At 43.4% G+C, this 19354-nt stretch overlaps 1 protein-coding gene across 1 annotated transcript in view; it reads right to left on the reverse strand.

Annotated features, from left to right (window-relative positions):
• The window catches only part of ELOVL4 (ELOVL fatty acid elongase 4), a 40312-nt gene extending 24734 nt beyond the window's left edge, over window positions 1-15578 (reverse strand). Inside the window, exon 1 of the mRNA XM_019967073.2 lies at window positions 15156-15578. Coding sequence (XP_019822632.1) covers window positions 15156-15255 — 100 coding nt within the window. The 5' untranslated portion in view covers window positions 15256-15578. The remainder of the gene's footprint in view (window positions 1-15155) is intronic.
• Window positions 15579-19354: the final 3776 nt, after the last annotated feature.

The raw sequence follows: 19354 nt of genomic DNA on the forward strand, positions 1-19354 counted from the left end.
GCAACTACTGAGCCCACGAGCCCTAGAGCCCAAGCTCCACAACAAGAGAAGCCACGGAAACAAGAAGCCCACACGCTGGAACTAGCGAGGAGCCCCTGCTCGCAGCAGTGGAGACCCAGCGCAGCCAAAAATACATACATAATTTAAAAAGAAAAGAAAGTGTGGTCTCTGCACTAGCAGAAAAGCACATCTTGGGGACTTACTTGAAATGCAGATTCTTCAGGCCTCACTCAAGACTTACTAAGCCAGAGCTGTGCTTTAATTAGTTTTCTAGGTGATTAACACATTAAAGTCTAAGAACTGCTTTAGTCTATTCAGAAGTGTAGGCCTACTTTATATAATACATAATCAAGTCATGTAATTTTGATTTGTTTGTTCCTAGAGCCTCCCTGAATAAATCAGCTAGTTTTGTTTTCTAATGACGTCTACCTCTATTTAACCTCCCATAGTGCTTAGTCGCTTAGCTGTGTCCGACTCTTTGTGACCCCATGGACAGTAGCCCGCCAGGCTGCTCTGTCCATGGAATTCTCCAGGCAAGAATCCTGGAGTGGATGGTCATTCCCTTCTCCTGGGGATCTTCCCGACTCAGGTATCGAACTGGGTCTCCTGCATTTTAAGTGTATTCTTTACCATCTGAGCCACCAGGGAAGCCCTTAACCTCCCACAGACAAAAGAAAAACTCAAGTCCAGCAACCAACTAGAGACACTGAGTAGCTTCTGGAGTATAGTCAAGACATCAAGACATCAAGAAGTATGTACTACACATTGTTCTCTGTAACTATTCACCCCTCCTTAATAAATTAGAACCAACAACTGCAAATCAACTCCATGTTTTTAACACCTGGAAGCTAATCACTAATCTTCAGGTGATATTGTTATAAATCCATTCGCCTCTAAAGACTATACAAAATAACAGTGACTTCATGGTATGCTGTACACTGAAGCATCCCAAAGAGAAACTGCTATTTTTCTGAAGAATGTAGTCAATGTCTTCCTCCAATCATTATAAGTATCATGAGGGCCAGGGCTACAGCCCTTGTTCCTTGATGTATCTCTACAACAACACTTGCAAAAACTTGCTAAAAGAAATTTTTTAATGAGCAAATGTAGATAACTGTTGTCAAGAAGAGTTTGAGAAAGATCTTATCTCTGTGACAAGGATAAACTAAATACCACCTCTTCTGGGTACCAGTCTAAAATCTGATGCTTAATATATTCTTCAAGCCAAGGAAGATTTGGGGTATCAGAGAGATGAAATAGGCAGAAGCAGAGAAGAAAGGTCTGGATACAAGTGGACAGGTCACCAGCTGAGATTTACTCTAGAAATCAAACATTCTGAAGATAGTGGAGGACCAGGGGGTGAGTCAGGGTGATGACCAGGGGGAATGTCTGTCTGCTTTAACCCACTCTGGGCTCAGGGCAGAGGATGCTGCTTTTAGTTTGGAAGACTGCCTGGATGAACTGAAGGAAAGGGCAGCTCCTGAAGAATTCGGAGGCTGAGCTAGAAAAGACTAAGAGGTTAGAGTGTGATGGGCAGACTGGAGGGAGTGGACGTCATCACCAGCAAGGCTTTGAGGGGTTCAATGGCCAGCGTAGAGTTTTATGAACTCAGCTGTATACTAGTCACCCAAGAGCCTGCAAGAATGAAGAGAGGAGTTAACACAGAGAAAAAAGAATTCTGGTTCCAAGTATATCTGTACAGAGAACACAAAAAAGGTGAAAAGCGAGAGAAATTATAAAATTTCTCATAAAGAGCAGCTAAAATAGGGACGGACTCAGAAGCTTCAAGGAGAAAAGGCAGTAATGCAGACAAGGTGAGTGAGTCAATGTGTGATACGAGGTGCAGATCATTTACACGAAGGCTTAATTTGGGAGGGTTGGTCCTAAATGGATATTATCTGGAAGGTTGGTCTATCTGCTTAGAAAATGGGGATAGTAGAAACAAGATTGTAAAGCAGCTATACTCCAATAAACATTGCTGTTGCTGTTGCTTGGGCTTCCCAGGTGGCTTAGTGGTAAATAATCTACCTGCCAATACAGGAGATGCAAGAGACATGGGTTCGATCCCTGGGTCAGGAAGATCCCCTGGAAGAAAAAAATGGCAACCCCCTCCAGTATTCTTGGCCTGGAGAGTCCCATGGACAGAGGAGTCTGGTGGATTACAGTCCATGGGCCACAAGGAGTCAGACACAACTGAGCAATTCTTGGCCTGGAGAGTCCCATGGACAGAGGAGTCTGGTGGATTACAGTCCATGGGCCACAAGGAGTCGGACACAACTGAGCAATTGAGCACCCACACATGCTGTTGTTTAATCGTGAAGTCATGTCCAACTTTTTGCGACCCCATGGACTATAGCCTGCCAGGCTTCTCTGTCCATAGGACTTCTCAGGCAAGAATTCTGAAGTGGGTAGTCATTTCAGGATCGAACCTGCCTGGGAAGCTCCAATAAAAAAATAATTAAAAAAAAAATTTAACTGAAAAAAAATAAATAAATAAAATGGGGATAGTTACATACTAAACCCAAAGGAGTATAAGGATTAAATGTGACACATACAAAGCACTGGTCAGAGAGCTTTGCCCATAATAAATATTCAATAAATGTTCACCATGATGACTGGACAATAAAACAGTATTTGTAGGACGAGTAAGGAGGCTGTGTTGCTTTATGCAAAGGTCACCAATGAAAGACAGAGGTAAAAGATCTCAATTCCATCCCAGCTCTGTTACTTTCTAGTTGTACAGTTTTAAGTCTATCTCTTCATCATGGTGGTGGTTAAGTCACTAAATTGTATCCGACTCTTGCAATCCCACGGACAGCAGCCCACCAGGCTCCTCTGTCCATGGGATTTCTCAGGCAAGAATACTGGAGTGGGTTGCCCCTTCCCTCTCCAGGGTATCTTCCTAACCCAGGGATCAAACCCAAGTCTCCTGCATTGCAGGCAGATTCTTTACCACTGAGCCACCAGGGAAGTCCTCTTCTAAGGACACGAAGAAACATTAAATAATACAAAGTATATAAAATTCATATCATAGCCTTCTATAATTCATAAGTCCTATAATAGAAGTTCAATAAACAGTAGTGAGTTCTACCATGTGCAGACTATATCTATATTCATGGTTTAAAAAATTACATATTCATAAAAGCCAGTGGGGGAGATTTAGGGCAGTCATAGGTCACAAGGAGAGGCAGATGTATATGCGTATGTATAATATATACTTTTTAACCATGAATTTAGATACCATCTTCATATGTTGAAACTCACTGCTATTTACTGAGCTTCTAGTATAGGATCATTATGGACTATAAAATGCTGTAATTTCCATTTTATACACCTATGTTAATGTTCACAGTAGGCATTATTTAACAACTCTATGAGAAATATCAATAACCTCAGATATGCAGATGACACCACCCTTATGGCACAAAGTGAAGAGGAACTAAAAAGCCTCTTGATGAAAGTGAAGGTGGAGAGTGAAAAAGTTGGCTTAAAGCTCAACATTCAGAAAACGAAGATCATGGCATCCGGTCCCATCACTTCATGGGAAATAGATGGGGAAACAGTGGAAACAGTGTCAGACTTTATTTTTCTGGGCTCCAAAATCACTACAGATGGTGACTGCAGCCATGAAATTAAAAGACACTTACTCCTTGGAAGGAAAGTTATGACCAACCTAGATAGCCTATTGAAAAGCAGAGACATTACTTTGCCAACAAAGGTCCGTCTAGTCAAGGGTATGGTTTTTCCTGTGGTCATGTATGGATGTGAGAGTTGGACTGTGAAGAAAGCTGAGCGCCAAAGAATTGATGCTTTTGAACTGTGGTGTTGGAGAAGACTCTTGAGAGTCCTTTGGACTGCAAGGAGATTCAACCAGTCCATTCTGAAGGAGATCAGCCCTGGGATTTCTTTGGAAGGAATGATGCTAAAGCTGAAACTCCATTACTTTGGCCACCTCATGTGAAGAGTTGACTCATTGGAAAAGACTCTGATGCTGGGAGGGATTGGGGGCAGGAGGAGAAGGGGACGACAGAGGATGAGATGGCTGGATGGCATCACTGACTCGATGGACGTGAGTCTGAGTGAACTCCGGGAGTTGGTGTTGGACAGGGAGGCCTGGTGTGCTGCGATTCATGGGGTTGCAAAGAGTCGGACACGACTGAGCGACTGATCTGATCTGATCTGATGATGAAGAAATGGACTTAAACATAATGTACATTTGATATAGAAGAATAATGTTATGTATACAGGAAGCCAAGACAGAATGCAGGCAAGTAATCTTCTCACCCCATTTTCACACTTTGCTGGGCTTCTCAGAAAAAGCAGTTGTAAAACATGTGCTAATCTGAGAGTTCAAAGCCCAAATACCACCCTTAGTGCTATCAGTGTGGCTTTAAAAAAACTAAAAGTAAAAAAACACTGAGATACTACCGGAGTATGAGGTGTGTTTTAATGGAAACTTTGGTTAAGATCTTCTCTTGCTAACTGTTCTATTTGCTGAATATCCATAATGGATCCTGAATTCCTCTTCACTAATTAACTAATTTAAGAAGTTTTTAGTTCTTGTATTATGAAGTTTGGCAAACACTTTCATAATTCACTTTGAATATACTTTTTTTAAGGTCCTAGGCGAGTCCATAATATGGAGTCACCTTTACCTTCTCAGGCTAAATACCACTACCACTTTTTTATATATTTTATATATATATATATTCATATATATGGTATATGGACTTCCCAGGTGGCACAGTAGTAAAGAATCCACCTGTAATGCAGGAGACACGGGTTCAATTTCTGGGTCAGGAAGGTCCCCTGGAGAAGGAAATGAATGGCAACCCACTCCAGTATTCTTGCCCGGGAAATCCCATAGACAGAAGAGCCTGGCGGGCTACAGTCTCAGTTCAGTTCAGTCGCTCAGTCATGTCTGACTCTTTGCGACTCCATGAACTGCAGCACGCCAGGCCTTCCTGTCCATCACCAACTCCTGGAGTCCACCCAAACCCATGTCCATTGAGTCCGTGATGCCATACAACCATCTCATCCTCTGTCATCCCCTTCTCCTCCTGCCCTCAATCTTTCCCAGCATCAGGGTCTTTTCAAATGAGTCGGCTCTTTGCATCAGGTGGCCAAAGTAGTGGAGTTTCAGCTTCAACATCAGTCCTTCCAGTGAACAACTGATCTCCTTTAGGATAGACTGGCTGGATCTCCTTGCAGTCCAAAGGACTCTCAAGAGTCTTCTCCAACACCACAGTTCAAAAGCATCAATTCTTCAGTGCTCAGCTTTCTTTATAGTCCAACTCTCACATCCATACACGACTACTGGAAAAACCATAGCCTTGACTAGATGGACCTTTGTTGGCAAAGTAATGTCTCTGCTTTTTAATATGTTGTCTAGGTTGGTCACAACTTTCCTTCCAAGGAGTAAGTGTCTTTTAATTTCATGGCTGGAGCCCAGAAAAATAAAGTCAGTCACTGTTTCCACTGTTTCCCCATTCTATGCAGTCACAAAAGAGTCGGACACAATTTAGCAACTAAACAACAAATATATATACATATATATGTGTGTGTGTGTGTGTGTATATATATAATACTTTAGTTTAATTTCATACAACAGCCCTTACAGCACCATTAAGCATTTCAGATGCTTTTCTTTAGATTACCTCTAGTGGTATTATGACTCTGTTCAGATTTAGTATTCTATATAGTGATACTATGTCCACGAGAAAGCAGTGTAAGGTAAGGTAAAATAAGAGAAGGTACACGTCTGAGGACTTTGCCTTCTTGCTGGGCGAGCACAATGGGAAACAAGGGCACCGGGCTAAGAGATGAAACAACCTCTTTCGATTCGTTTCCACTACACTGTCACGTGCAAGTTGTTTAACTTCTAAACATGGAAAATATCACTGCCGGCCAGGCCTAAACCCCAGAGTTGTGAAGTTCTCGGTAATCCTGTAAAGCAAAATACAAAGCCAAGGCTGTAGTCCCTGTCATTTGCTACTTTCTAGCCATTTGCATGCATGTGTGCTAAGTCGCTTCAGTTATGTTTGACTCTTTGCGACCCCATGGACTGTAGCCCACCAGGCTCTTCTGCCCATGGGATTCTCCAGGCAAGAATACCATAGTGGGTTGCCATTCCCTTCTCCAGGGTACCTTCCCGACCCAGGGGTCAAACTCACATCTCTTACATCTTCTGCATTGGCAGGTGGGTTCTTTACCACTACTGCCACCTGGGAAGCCTTCTAGTACCATTTGGGTACTTTTTAAAAAAAGCAACAGTACGGAGAAGGCAATGGCACCCCACTCCAGGACTCTTGCCTGGAAAATCCCATGGACGGAGGAGCCTGGTGGGCTGCAGTCCATGGGGTCGCTAGGAGTCAGACATGACTCAGCGACTTCACTTGCACTTTTCACTTTCATGCATTGGAGAAGGAAATGGCAACCCACTCCAGTGTTCTTGCCTGGAGAATCCCAGGGACGGGGGAGCCTGGTGGGCTGCCGTCTGTGGGGTCACACAGGGTCGGACACGACTGAAGCAACTTAGCAGCAGCAGCAGCATGAATACTCTACAAAGAGAGACATTTTATGATAAACAAACAAAAAATAAAAACAGTTTTAGTGTTTTGGCAATGAACACCAAAGAAAGATCATTTCTAGAGATGCTATATTAATTTTACAACACATGAAAATCTTTTTAAAATTGTAGTAAAAATACATAAACTTTACTATCTCAACCGTTTCTAAAGTATACATTTCATTAGTGTACACGTCATTAGTGTTACATGTATTCACAATGTTGTGCAACCAGCCTCCAGAACTTTCTCATCTTGTGAAACTGAAACTCTATATCCATTAAACAAGTCCCTGTCTCCCCAGCACCTTCCCAACCCCTGGAACCACCACTCTACTTTCTTTTTCTATGAATATAACTATTTTAGGGACTTCATAATCACCAGTATTTGGTTCTTCCTGACTAGCTTCTGTTACTTAGTATAACGCCCAAACGGTTCAGCCATGCTGTGTCTTGTGTCAGAATTTCCTTTCTTTTTAAGGCTGAATAATATTCCACTGTATGCATGTATCACAGTTGATCTACTCACCCATCAGTGGATATTTGGGTTGCTCCCACTCTCGGCCATTATTAACAGAGCTGCTCTGAATATGGGTAAACAAATATACATGAAATTCTTTAACAATACATGTCTGTGCCTAAGTTTTCATCTGATAAACAAACAAAATGAAAAAAGAGAAGCTTACTCCTTCAAATAATCAGTTCAAAAATCACAAATGCCTTGATGTGATCACACCTAACAACAAGAAACTGATTCCTCAGTGGATTAATGCATTTGACTTTCAAATTCTAATTAAATACAAATAAAGTATTATACTGAGTTTTTTTTAAAGAATTACAATATTCCATGGAGAAGAATAAATGACAAAAGTAAGATGCTTTAATACCAAAGTGCCTAACCAAAGTTAAGGAACACACAGCAAAACCATTTAATTTCTTTTGTTTTCCCTGTATGCTAAAACCTACATATTAGTAGCAATTTTACAAAAAATTTAAGCCATACTTCCAAATTTGCTAGAAATGCTCAAAGAGTACTTAAAACTGAAAATCTTTTCTAATAAGGTATGATAAAATTTGCATGTTCTATAGAAAAAAAAGTATGAAGTAAAATTAAGTTTAGACTATCTAAGCCATTGCTTTAGGAGCTATTCTGAGAATTCAATAAAAAGGCCTGAAGGGGACATGTAGTTTCAAATCTTCTCATTGTACAAGCAGAAATATGAGCCCCCTCAAATCATGAGTAACTTCTCCAAAACCATGTAAAAAGCCATCCTCAGAATAATAAAATTACTCTTTAATGTTACTGCTATTATTTTTGACAAAATAGTTAACTCTGGGTTGTTTGAGAAATACCTAGATCATCAGAGTATTACAGCAACAAACACAGTACTACATCAAAAAAACAGGGGCTTAAATATCTGTATCTCTGCGTTTTTTATTCCTTCACCTATCCCTTATGGCGCAAATAAGAGAAAGTGAAAAGGACTAAACATGAACCTGTTATTTTTAATATTTACACAGCACTGCTGCTAAGTCGATTCAGTCGTGTCCGACTCTGTGTGACCCCATAGACGGCAGCCCACCAGGCTCCCCCATCCCTGGGATTCTCTAGGAAAGAACACTGGAGTGGGTTGCCATTTCCTTCTCCAATGCATGGAAGTGAAAAGTGCAAGTGAAGTCGCTCAGTTGTGTCCCGACTCTTAGCGACCCTATGGACTGCAGCCCACCAGGCTCCTTCATCCATGGGATTTTCCAGGCAAGAGTACTGGAGTGGGGTGCCACTGCCTTCTCCTTACACAGCACTAATAACAGTTTTACTGGTGAAGACTGGAATTGTTGCCTGGAGTCAGGTTTTCAATTACTTATCAGTATATGTTTATTTGAAATTGCTTTATCTATGTAAAGAATGTTTAAAAGCTGCACCTATATTTAGAATTTAAGAGCCAGGAGAGACCTCAGAGATTACCTGCTGCTGCTGCTGCTAAGTCGCTTCAGTCGTGTCCGACTCTGTGTGACCCCATAGACGGCAGCCCACCAGGCTCCGCCGTCCCTGGGATTCTCCAGGCAAGAACACTGGAGTGGGTTGCCAGTTCTTTCTCCAATGCACGAAAGTGAAAAGTGAAAGTGAAGTCACTCAGTCATGTCCGACTCTTAGCGACCCATGGACTGCAGCCTACCAGGTTCCTCAGTCCATGGGATTTTCCAGGCAAGAGTACTGGAGTAGGGTGCCATTGCCTTCTCCGCAGAGATTACCTAATTCAACTCAATTTGCAGATGAAAAAAGTTGACTTGGAAAAGCAAAGTGCCCACTATACACACTCACTGGTAATTAGTGGCACGTCCAGGACTAAAGCCTAAAGTCTAAACCCCAGTCCAGGGTCCTCTCCATCTCCTACACCACATGGACACCTCACTTGCACACACACCACAGTGCTTACGTGCAGATGATGAAGAGAGAGGAAGAACGGCATCTGGTTCTACATCTCTTGACAATATTCTGTGCTACTAAGTGATTTTATGGTTTGATTCCTTCATTAAATCAAGTCAACACTGATTGATTTAAGACTAACTTATGATAAAGATCATTCTTAAACTCTCCATAATTTACTGTAACCCCTTAAACTCTCCATAATTTAGTGTAATCCCAAGCCTTATTAATATTTATCAATCAGAATGTATCTGAAATTTCACTATCTGAAATCAAGCTAGATTAAGGGAGTCATGTCAAGTCAACAGATGTACGGGCACTCCCCAGTGTTGGGGAGAAAAGTACAAAGAAGGGAAAAGATAAGTAATAATGAAGGTTAAAACAGTGCAAGAAAACAGAGTCTCAGAAGAAACTGCACAAGGAGGTACATGAGCGATTGCTCAGGGTAATGGGGTCAGATGGGGCGACGAGCTGCGCTGGGTACCAGGGCTGACAAAGGCTCCACGTGGGAGGGAGCCTGAGCCGGGGCCTGGTGAAGGGCATGTGGGAAGGGAACCAGGGAAAAGGGCAGGAAAGGCAAGGGCAGTGTGACAGCCAACATCAAGTGCACCTGTTTTACTCAAGCGTGAGTCTTCCAGGTTGGCTAGAGCTTCGGGCCTGTGGACAGGGACCAGCGTAGACAGGAGAGCCAGAAACTGGGTTTTGAGAGGCTAAGTATTTCTTCCTCCCCTCTCTTCTCTAAAAGTCAAGATCCATATGATTTTGTAACATATATATTGTAATACATTCTCATCCTAAGGGAAAATGAAACAATGGCACCTTAATTGAACAGGAAAAAATGTCCTAATAAGGAAAAAGAAATAAGAGCCATCTCAACGTGAGAAAAGACAGATTCTGCTACCCGACTCTTCTCTATGTGACCACAGACGTCTAATTCGAAATAATAAGTGACTCAATAATTCAAAGATAATACTTTGGTTAACATTAAATCATTCACTAATGACATTATCACAGGACTTAGGAAAAAAACAAAACACTGAATTTTAAAAGGATGACCAACTTCTTGTGGCTCTTAAGATCACAAAAGCACTCACTGATATAATTATCTATGTAATTCTTAAAACCTTGTTTCCCAAAGCCAAAGAATCTAACTGTGTAAAACTGTGTCCCGATTCCAGTTTTAGAGCCTGCATTGTTCTCCCCTCCTGGCATTCCATCTGTGATTGGATACTTTGGCGGAATGGACGAGAGTATCAGACATTAGAGTCCAGGACCAAACAAACAAACAGACAAAACCCTACAGCAGCATGGACTTCCTGGAGGCTGCAGGGAGGCTGTGAAAAAAGGTAAGAGGAGGACTTCGTTGAAAACATGGCCTAAGGGAGACACCATGTTAGAAGATGAACATGTATTTGTCTTTCACTGTCCAGAACTTAGAATGTCTTTTCTCAAAGAAACACTGAAAATGATGAGTTCCCACACTAGTCCAAACAGAAAACCTATTTTAGATAATGACGTGAATTAAAAAAAAAACAACTATACATTAGCTGTGACAAATAACAAGATCAATGCAATAATGCTGTGCTATGCTCAATAGTGCCCAACTCTTTGTGGTCCCACGGACTGTAGCCCACCAGGCTCCTCTGCCCATGGAATTTTCCAGGCAAGAATACTGGAGTGGGGCACCATTTCCTACTCCAGGGGATCTTCTTGACCCAGAGATTGAACCCTTGTTGTCTCTTGCTTCTCCTGCATTGGCAGGTGGATACTTTACCAGTAATGCCACCTGGGAAGCCCCAGTGTAACTGAATAACCTGTTTTAAGACCCATGCGCCTCTGGGGCCCAGGAAACTGTGGAACAGACCCCTGCCTATCTGAGCTGAGTTAAACACCCCCTTCCGTGAGCCCTCAAGTTTCAGCACACCTGTCTGACTCACTGGCCCTTAAACTCATTCCTAGTTTCCATGGACTTTTAGTTTTGACATCCATTTTTAGTCAACCTAATAAACACTCTCCAACAGCATCCACATCAATTTCACATGGTGAAACAGCTTAAATACTCTAAAGACAGAGCCATACACTCCTCTCACAACTCAAGACTGCCAGGCAAGTGGAAGTGGAGACACGGAGAGTAGAGGAGTTTCCTGACCTTCCCCAGGCTCCAGCGAGGCCTGACCCTGACTCTGACCACACTGCTTTGAGACCATGACAGCAAGGAAGTTGGAATGGGTGTCATCTCCAGACTTCTCAAGCTGCCTGGGATGGTGACCACTTGTCCTCATTCTATCCCAGAGCCCAGAACAGTGCCAGCACATGGCAAGTGATGAGACAAGAAGGAAAGTTTATACAAGCCTCGCTTCCAGATTTTATCATCACCCCACAAGAGGCCTCCACCCTTTTGGACCACACTTCTCCCATCTGACCCTCCAAAGTGAGGGGAAGGTCAGATAGACTGGCCTTTCACATGCTGATCTCAAGTCCTACTCATCTACCTACTTTGATCACAACTCCCAAGTAGACAACTCATTTTTCACCCAACTATAGTCTGCTATATTAGTGAACATAGAGCAGTGCCCTGCCCATCACACATGCAATGTGCAAACATATTCCATGAACAATGGCTGTTTACAAACACATGGTCAAAAAGAAACATGGTATCTCCAGAGGCAACTGGCCTTAGAGTGGACATGCTGGTTATTAACTTTCTAAGATGTTTCTTTGTTAATGCTACTAATAAGTAGCATTAACACAAATGCTACTAACACAAAATACTACTAATAAATAATTACTAAAATAATAAATGCAATGGAAAATATAGACAATTAGGGTATTTGTAAGTCGGGGATATTGACTCATCAGTTTTGAAATCGTACCTACAATTTTTCTTGAGTAGATATACACTTTGAGCCTAGGATCCCAGTCCAATGATTTTAATGTACTCATAAAATGAAAGAACAAAAGGAAAACACCACAATGACATCAGAGTACCTACTCTCATGCCACCAACTGGTATTAAAAAAGTCCTGTATCAGTCTATACTTTCCTTTATATTATAAACTAAGACTCACTTACTTGTTCAAAATATCTAAAAATAGAGAAAAATTATTTTTGCAGGTTTTCTAAGAGTACAGCTCTTTCACAGTTTCAATTCCAAGGTAAACACTATTAATTACATGGTAAAAATAACATTTTGAATGTTCATACACTGCGGGACATATTCTGCATTTGCTAGATGTGTCTTTGAAAAGCCCAGTTTTTATGCATTGCTTTGGACATGTGTTATTAAATACCGTCATTTAATATAATAGCAAAAAATTTTAATTTTTCCAGACATTGCCCTAGGGCAAAAATCTTTGGAATCATCAAACGTACTCCCCAAGTGTGTAACTATTCCTATTAGACTGCCCAAAGTAAATAGAGTTAGGCAGAAACCTTGACACTAACTTTACACTTAGGCAGACACCTCAGGGGAGAGAAATATTTAATGAACTGACAGAACAGAAAGCAAGAAGCCCACAGCTACCACGTGGGGATGAAAGCGCTCCAGGGCAGGCAGCCTTGTTCATCTCTCGCTCTCCCTGGAGGATCTGAATTCTTTCACCATACTCACCACTATTTCTCAAGACCATCTTTCTCTCTGCCCACTTTTATCTTACCCTCCTTCCAAATTCATCAACTTTTTCTTCAGCCTCATCTCCTAAGCTACTTTTCTACTTTGAAACTCCTTCACCCAGATATTCATGAAATTATAGGAAGGAGGGCCTCTTGGAATCAGTCGTATGAATCAGTCGAAGACAGGAAAGTGTAGAAGCGGGGGTGTGGCGACAGGGTGAGAAGAAATGGGGCAGCTCGGGGTTCAGACCAGCTCTTGTGCCTGAGTCTGAAATAGTCCTCCTTACACAGCAGTAAGGCAGAGCAGACTATATCCCACTAAGCCTCTAAGTTGGTTAAGAAATACCATCTACCTACACTAGGTAGCTCAAAGCAAGGAAGCAGTCTCAGGTTTCGTAAGTGGATAGCCAGAGCATGGGCAAATACCTTCCCTCTGACCTGCTAGTGAGAGGTCACTTCTTTCTGGTAGCTACTCTCATTTCTCAGGCTGGGTCCACGATACTATATTATTTTATTTGCCCTTCACAGGCCAGAGGAAAGCTTTCACATGAGGCAACTGCACGAAATTTCCCACTTCATTTGTGACTTTTTTTTTTTTTTTTTAATACTAGCATCATTAAGGAAGTAAGTAAGTAAAGTCGCTCAGTCGTGTCCGACTCTTTGCGACCCCATGGACTGTAGCCCGCCAGGCTCCTCCGTCCATGGGATTCTCCAGGCAAGAATACTGGAGTGGGTTGCCATTTCCTTCTGCAACCAGCATCATTAGGAAGGAACTAACCATCACAGAAAGGTACATTCTACCTTTGCTCTCAATGGTTCTGAAATTGAGCCTTCCCAAAGGTGGGAAAGCTCTGAGGGAGGGCAGACAGACAGGCATGAGAAGTCCTGGGTGTGGCTGGCTATATGGAGATTGGAGGACCTTGACAATGTCTGGAGTCTGAAATATGCAAAGTGCAATTATCTGCCAACCAATTAGCGTGATGTTCAGCTCTGCACAATTGTGTAATGGGAAACCCTGATGCAATGTTTAAATAACCAAAATCACAGAGATGAAGGAAATGATAACATCTCTCCCAGTTTTTGTAGGTACCGCAAAACCTCAATGGACACTATATAGAAGGGAGACTTTAAAAATCAATGACTCCATTAAAAACTGCTTTTTAACCATTTTCAAGTGCAACAGCTAATTAAATCGCTTATTTCTCACTGTCAAACTTAACATCTTCTGAAAAAGAACTTTGCTGAAGTTAAAACCGAGGCAATGCCAAGGAATCATTTTGTCTCCCACAGAAATAATTTCAGAATACGTTTTTTCCCACAACATATATCCATGAATTCATGCTGCAACCACTGCTTCTAACAACAAACACCAAACTATACAACAGACACCAAACTATAGGAATATATTTCCATTTCTAGGGAAGGGAGGCTCGATGGTAACATGTCACGTAAACCTCTTCCACTGTTGGCATGAAGGGCAGTACTGCAAAAGGACTGGCAAATGAGAAAACATAAGATCCCTCCTAAAATCCTGTTGGCCTCGTTTATTATTTCAAAATTTTGTAAACGCTTTAAACCCAAAAGTAACTGAAGCAAATAAAGAAAAAAAATGGTAAAGTATAACAACTGCCTCCCCTTAGGCAGGAAAGCCGCCTAGCTCAGTTAACTAAGGATCCCTGTCAAACTGCGACGGCGAAAGAGAAAAGTTGGTCAATTTAAGAAAATGATACCCATGCAGGCTTCTGGGACCACCTCTAGGTGCTGCTGTAGAGACCCCCCATCCTACAGATTCCCCATTTCTCTCCCGGTTGTTTTAGCTTCCCCCCCTCCCCCTGACCGCACTGCACTGCGCAAAGCCTTCGCAGACTATCACTTGGATCCTCCGGGCGGATGAAAAAGCCTCCGAAACTAACCCCCTCCCAGGTTCAAGGAGCCGAACAATGGCTTCCGACTTTTCCTTCCAAACGATGTTGCGGACGGACAAGCCAGACAAGAAAATTACGGGCAGGTGTGTCAAGGCAACCAGGAGCCCAAAAGGACAGCGACCCCCCACCCCGACCCCGGGCCCTGCTCCCCTCCCCCGAGCCCCATCACGGAATGTTCCTAAAGGTTACAGCAGACCCCGGAGCCGGAGAGAACGGTCAGAGCCCGGCAGGTGCGCGGCCACAGGGTGGGGCGGGCCTGCGCCAGGCTCCAGCTGCGATCGAAGCGCCTGCATCCGAGAAACCTGGCGAGACCCGCTGGAAGGAGCTCAAGAGGGAAACCGTGCGGGCGCCGGGGGAGGGGAGCGCCTTAACGTTCGGATCCGATTTAACCAGTGCCCGCCCGCCCGCCGGTCCTCGGACCCGCAACACCCCAACAGCCGCCGGGCGGGCGGCGGAGGGCAGTCGGGGCCGAGGCCGAGGTCCCCCCCGGGGGAGGATGGCGAGGATGGAGAGGACGGCGAGGATGGAGAGGACGGCGAGGACGGCGAGGACGGCGAGGATGGAGAGGACGGCGAGGATGGCGAGGACGGCGAGGATGGCGAGGATGGCGAGGCGGCGGCTTTACCTGTGATGGACAAGGTCCAGCGGTAGAACTCCACGGTGTCGTTCAGCGCCGTGGACACCGCGTTCAGGACGCTGCCCGGCTCCGAGTCCAGGAGCCCCATCCCGGCCGAGAGCGGGCGCCGGCGGCGACGCGAGGAGGAAGCAGACACCCCGCGGGAGGGCTGGCCTCGGCGGCGGCGGCCGGGGGACCCCCTTCCCCCGCGAGTCCCCCCGTCTAACGGCGGCGGCGGCGCCGCAGCTGCGTCCTCGCCTCCTCCTCGGGGCCCCGCGGCGGCGGGGACGCGGCGGCGAGGAGCCGGGCGGAGGGCAAGGGACCGTCGAGGCTCCGGGGAGGAGGAGGAGGGAAGGAGAAGCAGGCGGAGGAGATGCCGCCGCGCGCGCCGGGCGCTGCACCAGTCTGCCGCCGCGCGCCGCCGCCGCCGCTCCAGTCTCCTCGGCCGGCGTCACGTGGCCGCGCGGGGCGGAGGGGCCGGCGCGCCCCTCCTCCCGCCCGCGCGCGCGCGCGCGCGCCCGGGGACGGCGCAGGGATGCTGCGGCGGGGGCGGCGGCCGCGCAGGCGCCCCGGATCCCTGCTCTGGCCGCCGCGTTCGGGGAGACCCGCACGGCGGCTTCCCCGCGCCCTCTTCGCCCAGGTCACCCGCCCCACCGCATCCCCAGCTCCTTTCCCGCCTCCCTCTCCCTCTAGGCCGCTGCGGAGAAGTCTTCCGCCTGCCCACAGGTGACCTCGCATCCGCCCGGGATGCATCTTAGAAAACAGGACAGGTGAAGGATGGGAGTCTTGTGGGCAAGGCTGATGGACGACGTGCTTTGGTCCCTACTTGTCAATCATTTCGGTGTCCCTTGGGTTTTTGTTTTTGATTTTTGGTTGGTTGGTTTGTTTCACCTCCGCCTGCACTGATGTCACCACTATAAGGGAGATGCTGAAGTTATCCTTCTAAATAAGTAAAAGGATATTTGTCTTCTGAGCTACGGTGATGGAGAATGGACTTTGGGGAGCTAATCATTAACAAGTTAAATAATTTGAATAAATGCTCACGTTTATTGTTCGGTAGAGTCTTTTAATATTCAGGGAGTAATCAAAGCAGTGTAATTGTTAAATGAGGTTATAATAAGTAAACGAGGTCATTAGGAAAAGAAAGAGGGCCTAGAGAGGCCTTACAGTTAGAGAAGTCTGCTCAGACCTGAAGGAGTTGTGGTGAATCTGAAAGGATGATTACTCAGGAGACAAAAGACAATCTAGGCAAAAGAGGGATGAGTTGTTTATTTATTTATTGTTTAGATGAGAAGAAGATAGGAGGCCACAAGATAATCTTACCCCTGAAAAGTGAACCTCTAAAAAGTACCAAAACTACACTACACTCAGTTCATAATTAGCTTCTGACATCAAATAAGACCTTTGAGAATAGTCCAATGACCTTTTCACCTACTTGATATTTAAGCATGTCACCTACTTTTTGTGTAACCTTTTCACCAATTGTTGATTTAGGAAGCTCCAGTTAAAGGCCACTGATGGATCAATAAATACAGGCCTTTGAGTGCAGTGTTAATTTCTTGTGCTCTTTGACAGTATTAAAATAATCTGAATACTATCTTTGTCATAGTTATTTGTTTGCCAATTGACCTGTTATATGATCTTTGATTTTATTTTATATTGGAAGCATCCTGGAGGATAAGAATTATTTTGGGTTCCTTTTCAAAGACCCAACCCAGTGCTATAAATAAGTATTTATGATGATGTCAAAATGATAATATATTTTTTCAGAACATAAAAAGAACTGTAAGTGGCAGACATTTTAAGGAGAGAAGCGATAACTAAAAGTAACTGATTTATTGTATCACACAAGTAACCAGAGTCTTCATTAAATGCTTTTTTTTTTTTTTTTTGGAAATTAACCAAGCAAAATGTAATTTATCAAAAAACCAGACTGAAGGTTTTTATATTGAAATTATGGTTTCTCAAGTCTCAACCTAAATTTATGTGTATCTGTCCCATTCTAGAAGCTATACAGTATGTATAAAACATCCTGTCAAGTTTGGAGAGTGGATTGTTGTTTTAGTTGCTAAGTCCCATCTGACTCTTGTGTGACCCCGTGGACTGTAGCCTGCCAGGCTCCTCTGTCCATGGGATTTCCCAGGCAAGAATACTGTAGTGGATAAGAGTGAATAATGATCAACAATTTACTCTTCTATTTTGATGGTCTGGCAAGGTTCAGATTAGTTTGAATTTCATCTAGAAAATTGACTACTATTTCTGCATTGTGAGATCCTGAATACTTTCTATGGAGAACAGATCCCTCCCCTCTTTCGCTTTCACATTTGCAAAATCTCAGCATCTCTGCTTGTTTAATACAGTGTCAAATTCTTAAAACCATTTCAGATGGTATTTCCCCAGCCTCTTTTTTATAGTGAGGCCAACTTAAGTGCCTCTATTCACTAGGGGGCGCCTGTCACATATACAAAAATCCTAGACAAGTGATGACAGATGTCAGGCAGGGCACTTGCACGCAGGGCTTCCATGACCTACCTGGTAGAGTAGTATGTTTGTTTGCATTTATGGGCTGTCCAAACATACACCAAGAACCAGAGCCCTAGAACTTACCTGCCCTGACCTATCACCCAGCATGGAGACTGACAGGCCAGTCCTCAACTCACAAGGTGTGTACAAACACCACTGGCTGACCAAACCCAAAGTCTACCTACCCTATTTGTGCAACAGAAGACTTGCATGTCCACTCAGCTAGAGTGGCAGACATCTAACCAAGATCTTGGTGGCATTATGTCAGAACAAAATCAAATACAAGCATCCATGGTTGGTATCTGCAAAATTTTGAGAATGGAGTTCTTTCTTGGGGAATGAATATAAATACAACACAGTTACCTACAAAAACTAAAGGAGAGGATATGATTATAAAAAGATCATTTTACATAAAATAGCAAAATATATTTTAAATGTCTTCCAGCCCATACAGAGTTAAGAACATAAATCAAGCTATCCACTTTTTTCCCCTGGTGTTTCTGTATTTCCATGTTGTCAATATTGTCAGCAACCTATGCTTTCAAAGAAAGCAGAACTTAAAAATCTGTTGAGTCAGGAGTGAAAGGAAGTCTGATAAAGAGCAGTAGAGAGACCCTGAATCTTACAGAAGTAAATGTTGCCAAGTGGATCATACTCACAGAAAATGAAGAAAATCGATAGTAATTGCTGTCTATTAGTTCTAGTTTTCTGTTAATTCCACTGGCCATTCCACCCCCTACTCCATAAAGGTAAAAAAGTATGTGGTATCCATTACACCATGAAAGAAAGTGAAAGTGAAAGTTGCTCAGTTGTGTCCGACTCTTTGTGACCTCAAGGGCTATTCAGTCCATGAAATTCTCCAGGCCAGAATACTGGAGTGGGTAGCCTTTCCCTTCTCCAGGGGATCTTCCCAACCCAGGGATCGAACTCAGGTCTCCCATATTGTAGGCAAATTCTTTACCAGCTGCTGCTGCTAAGTTGCTTCAGTTATGTCCGACTCTGTGTGACCCCATAGATGGCTGAGCCACATATATTCTTAGCTAGTTTGGAATTACAATCTTTTCCTTAAGGCACCTTTCATTAAAAATTTGTTAGGATGTTTACTTTTTTGTTACCTTGTATATAATTATTTTTATTATATGAAGTGGATATTGATTCTCCTGATAATTCTTGTATATTGAAAAAATTACAAATAAAACAGTGAAGTGAAAATCCCTCACAATCTCATCTCTCTTCTTTTTCCAATTTTTACACATCTATTGGAGAAGAAAATGGCAACCCACTGCAGTATTCTTGCCTAGAGAATCCCATGGACAGAGGAGCCTGGTGGGCTGCTGTCCATAGGGTCGCACAGAGTTGGACACAACTAAAGTGACTTAGCATGCATGCATTACATGTCTATATAAGCTCTTTTCTCTTTACAGAAATGTTTATTTTAATGCTATTCTATAATCTGCTTTCTAAAAATAGAAATCTATTTCTTAACAATAGATTAGAGCACTTTTCAATGTAAAAATACTGACTACATAATGTTCCATTATATGGATATACCACAATTTATTTAGTCTCTGCAATTTAGATTGTTTACAACTTGAGCTATTATAGCAATTTAACTGTTAGTACCCCAGTATGCACAATTTTGTGAACTTGTCTAACTATATTCTTAGCATAAATTTCTACAAGGG

Source organism: Bos indicus, chromosome 9 (genome assembly GCF_029378745.1).
Source record: "Bos indicus isolate NIAB-ARS_2022 breed Sahiwal x Tharparkar chromosome 9, NIAB-ARS_B.indTharparkar_mat_pri_1.0, whole genome shotgun sequence".
In the NCBI taxonomy this organism is placed as follows: Eukaryota; Metazoa; Chordata; class Mammalia; order Artiodactyla; family Bovidae; genus Bos; species Bos indicus.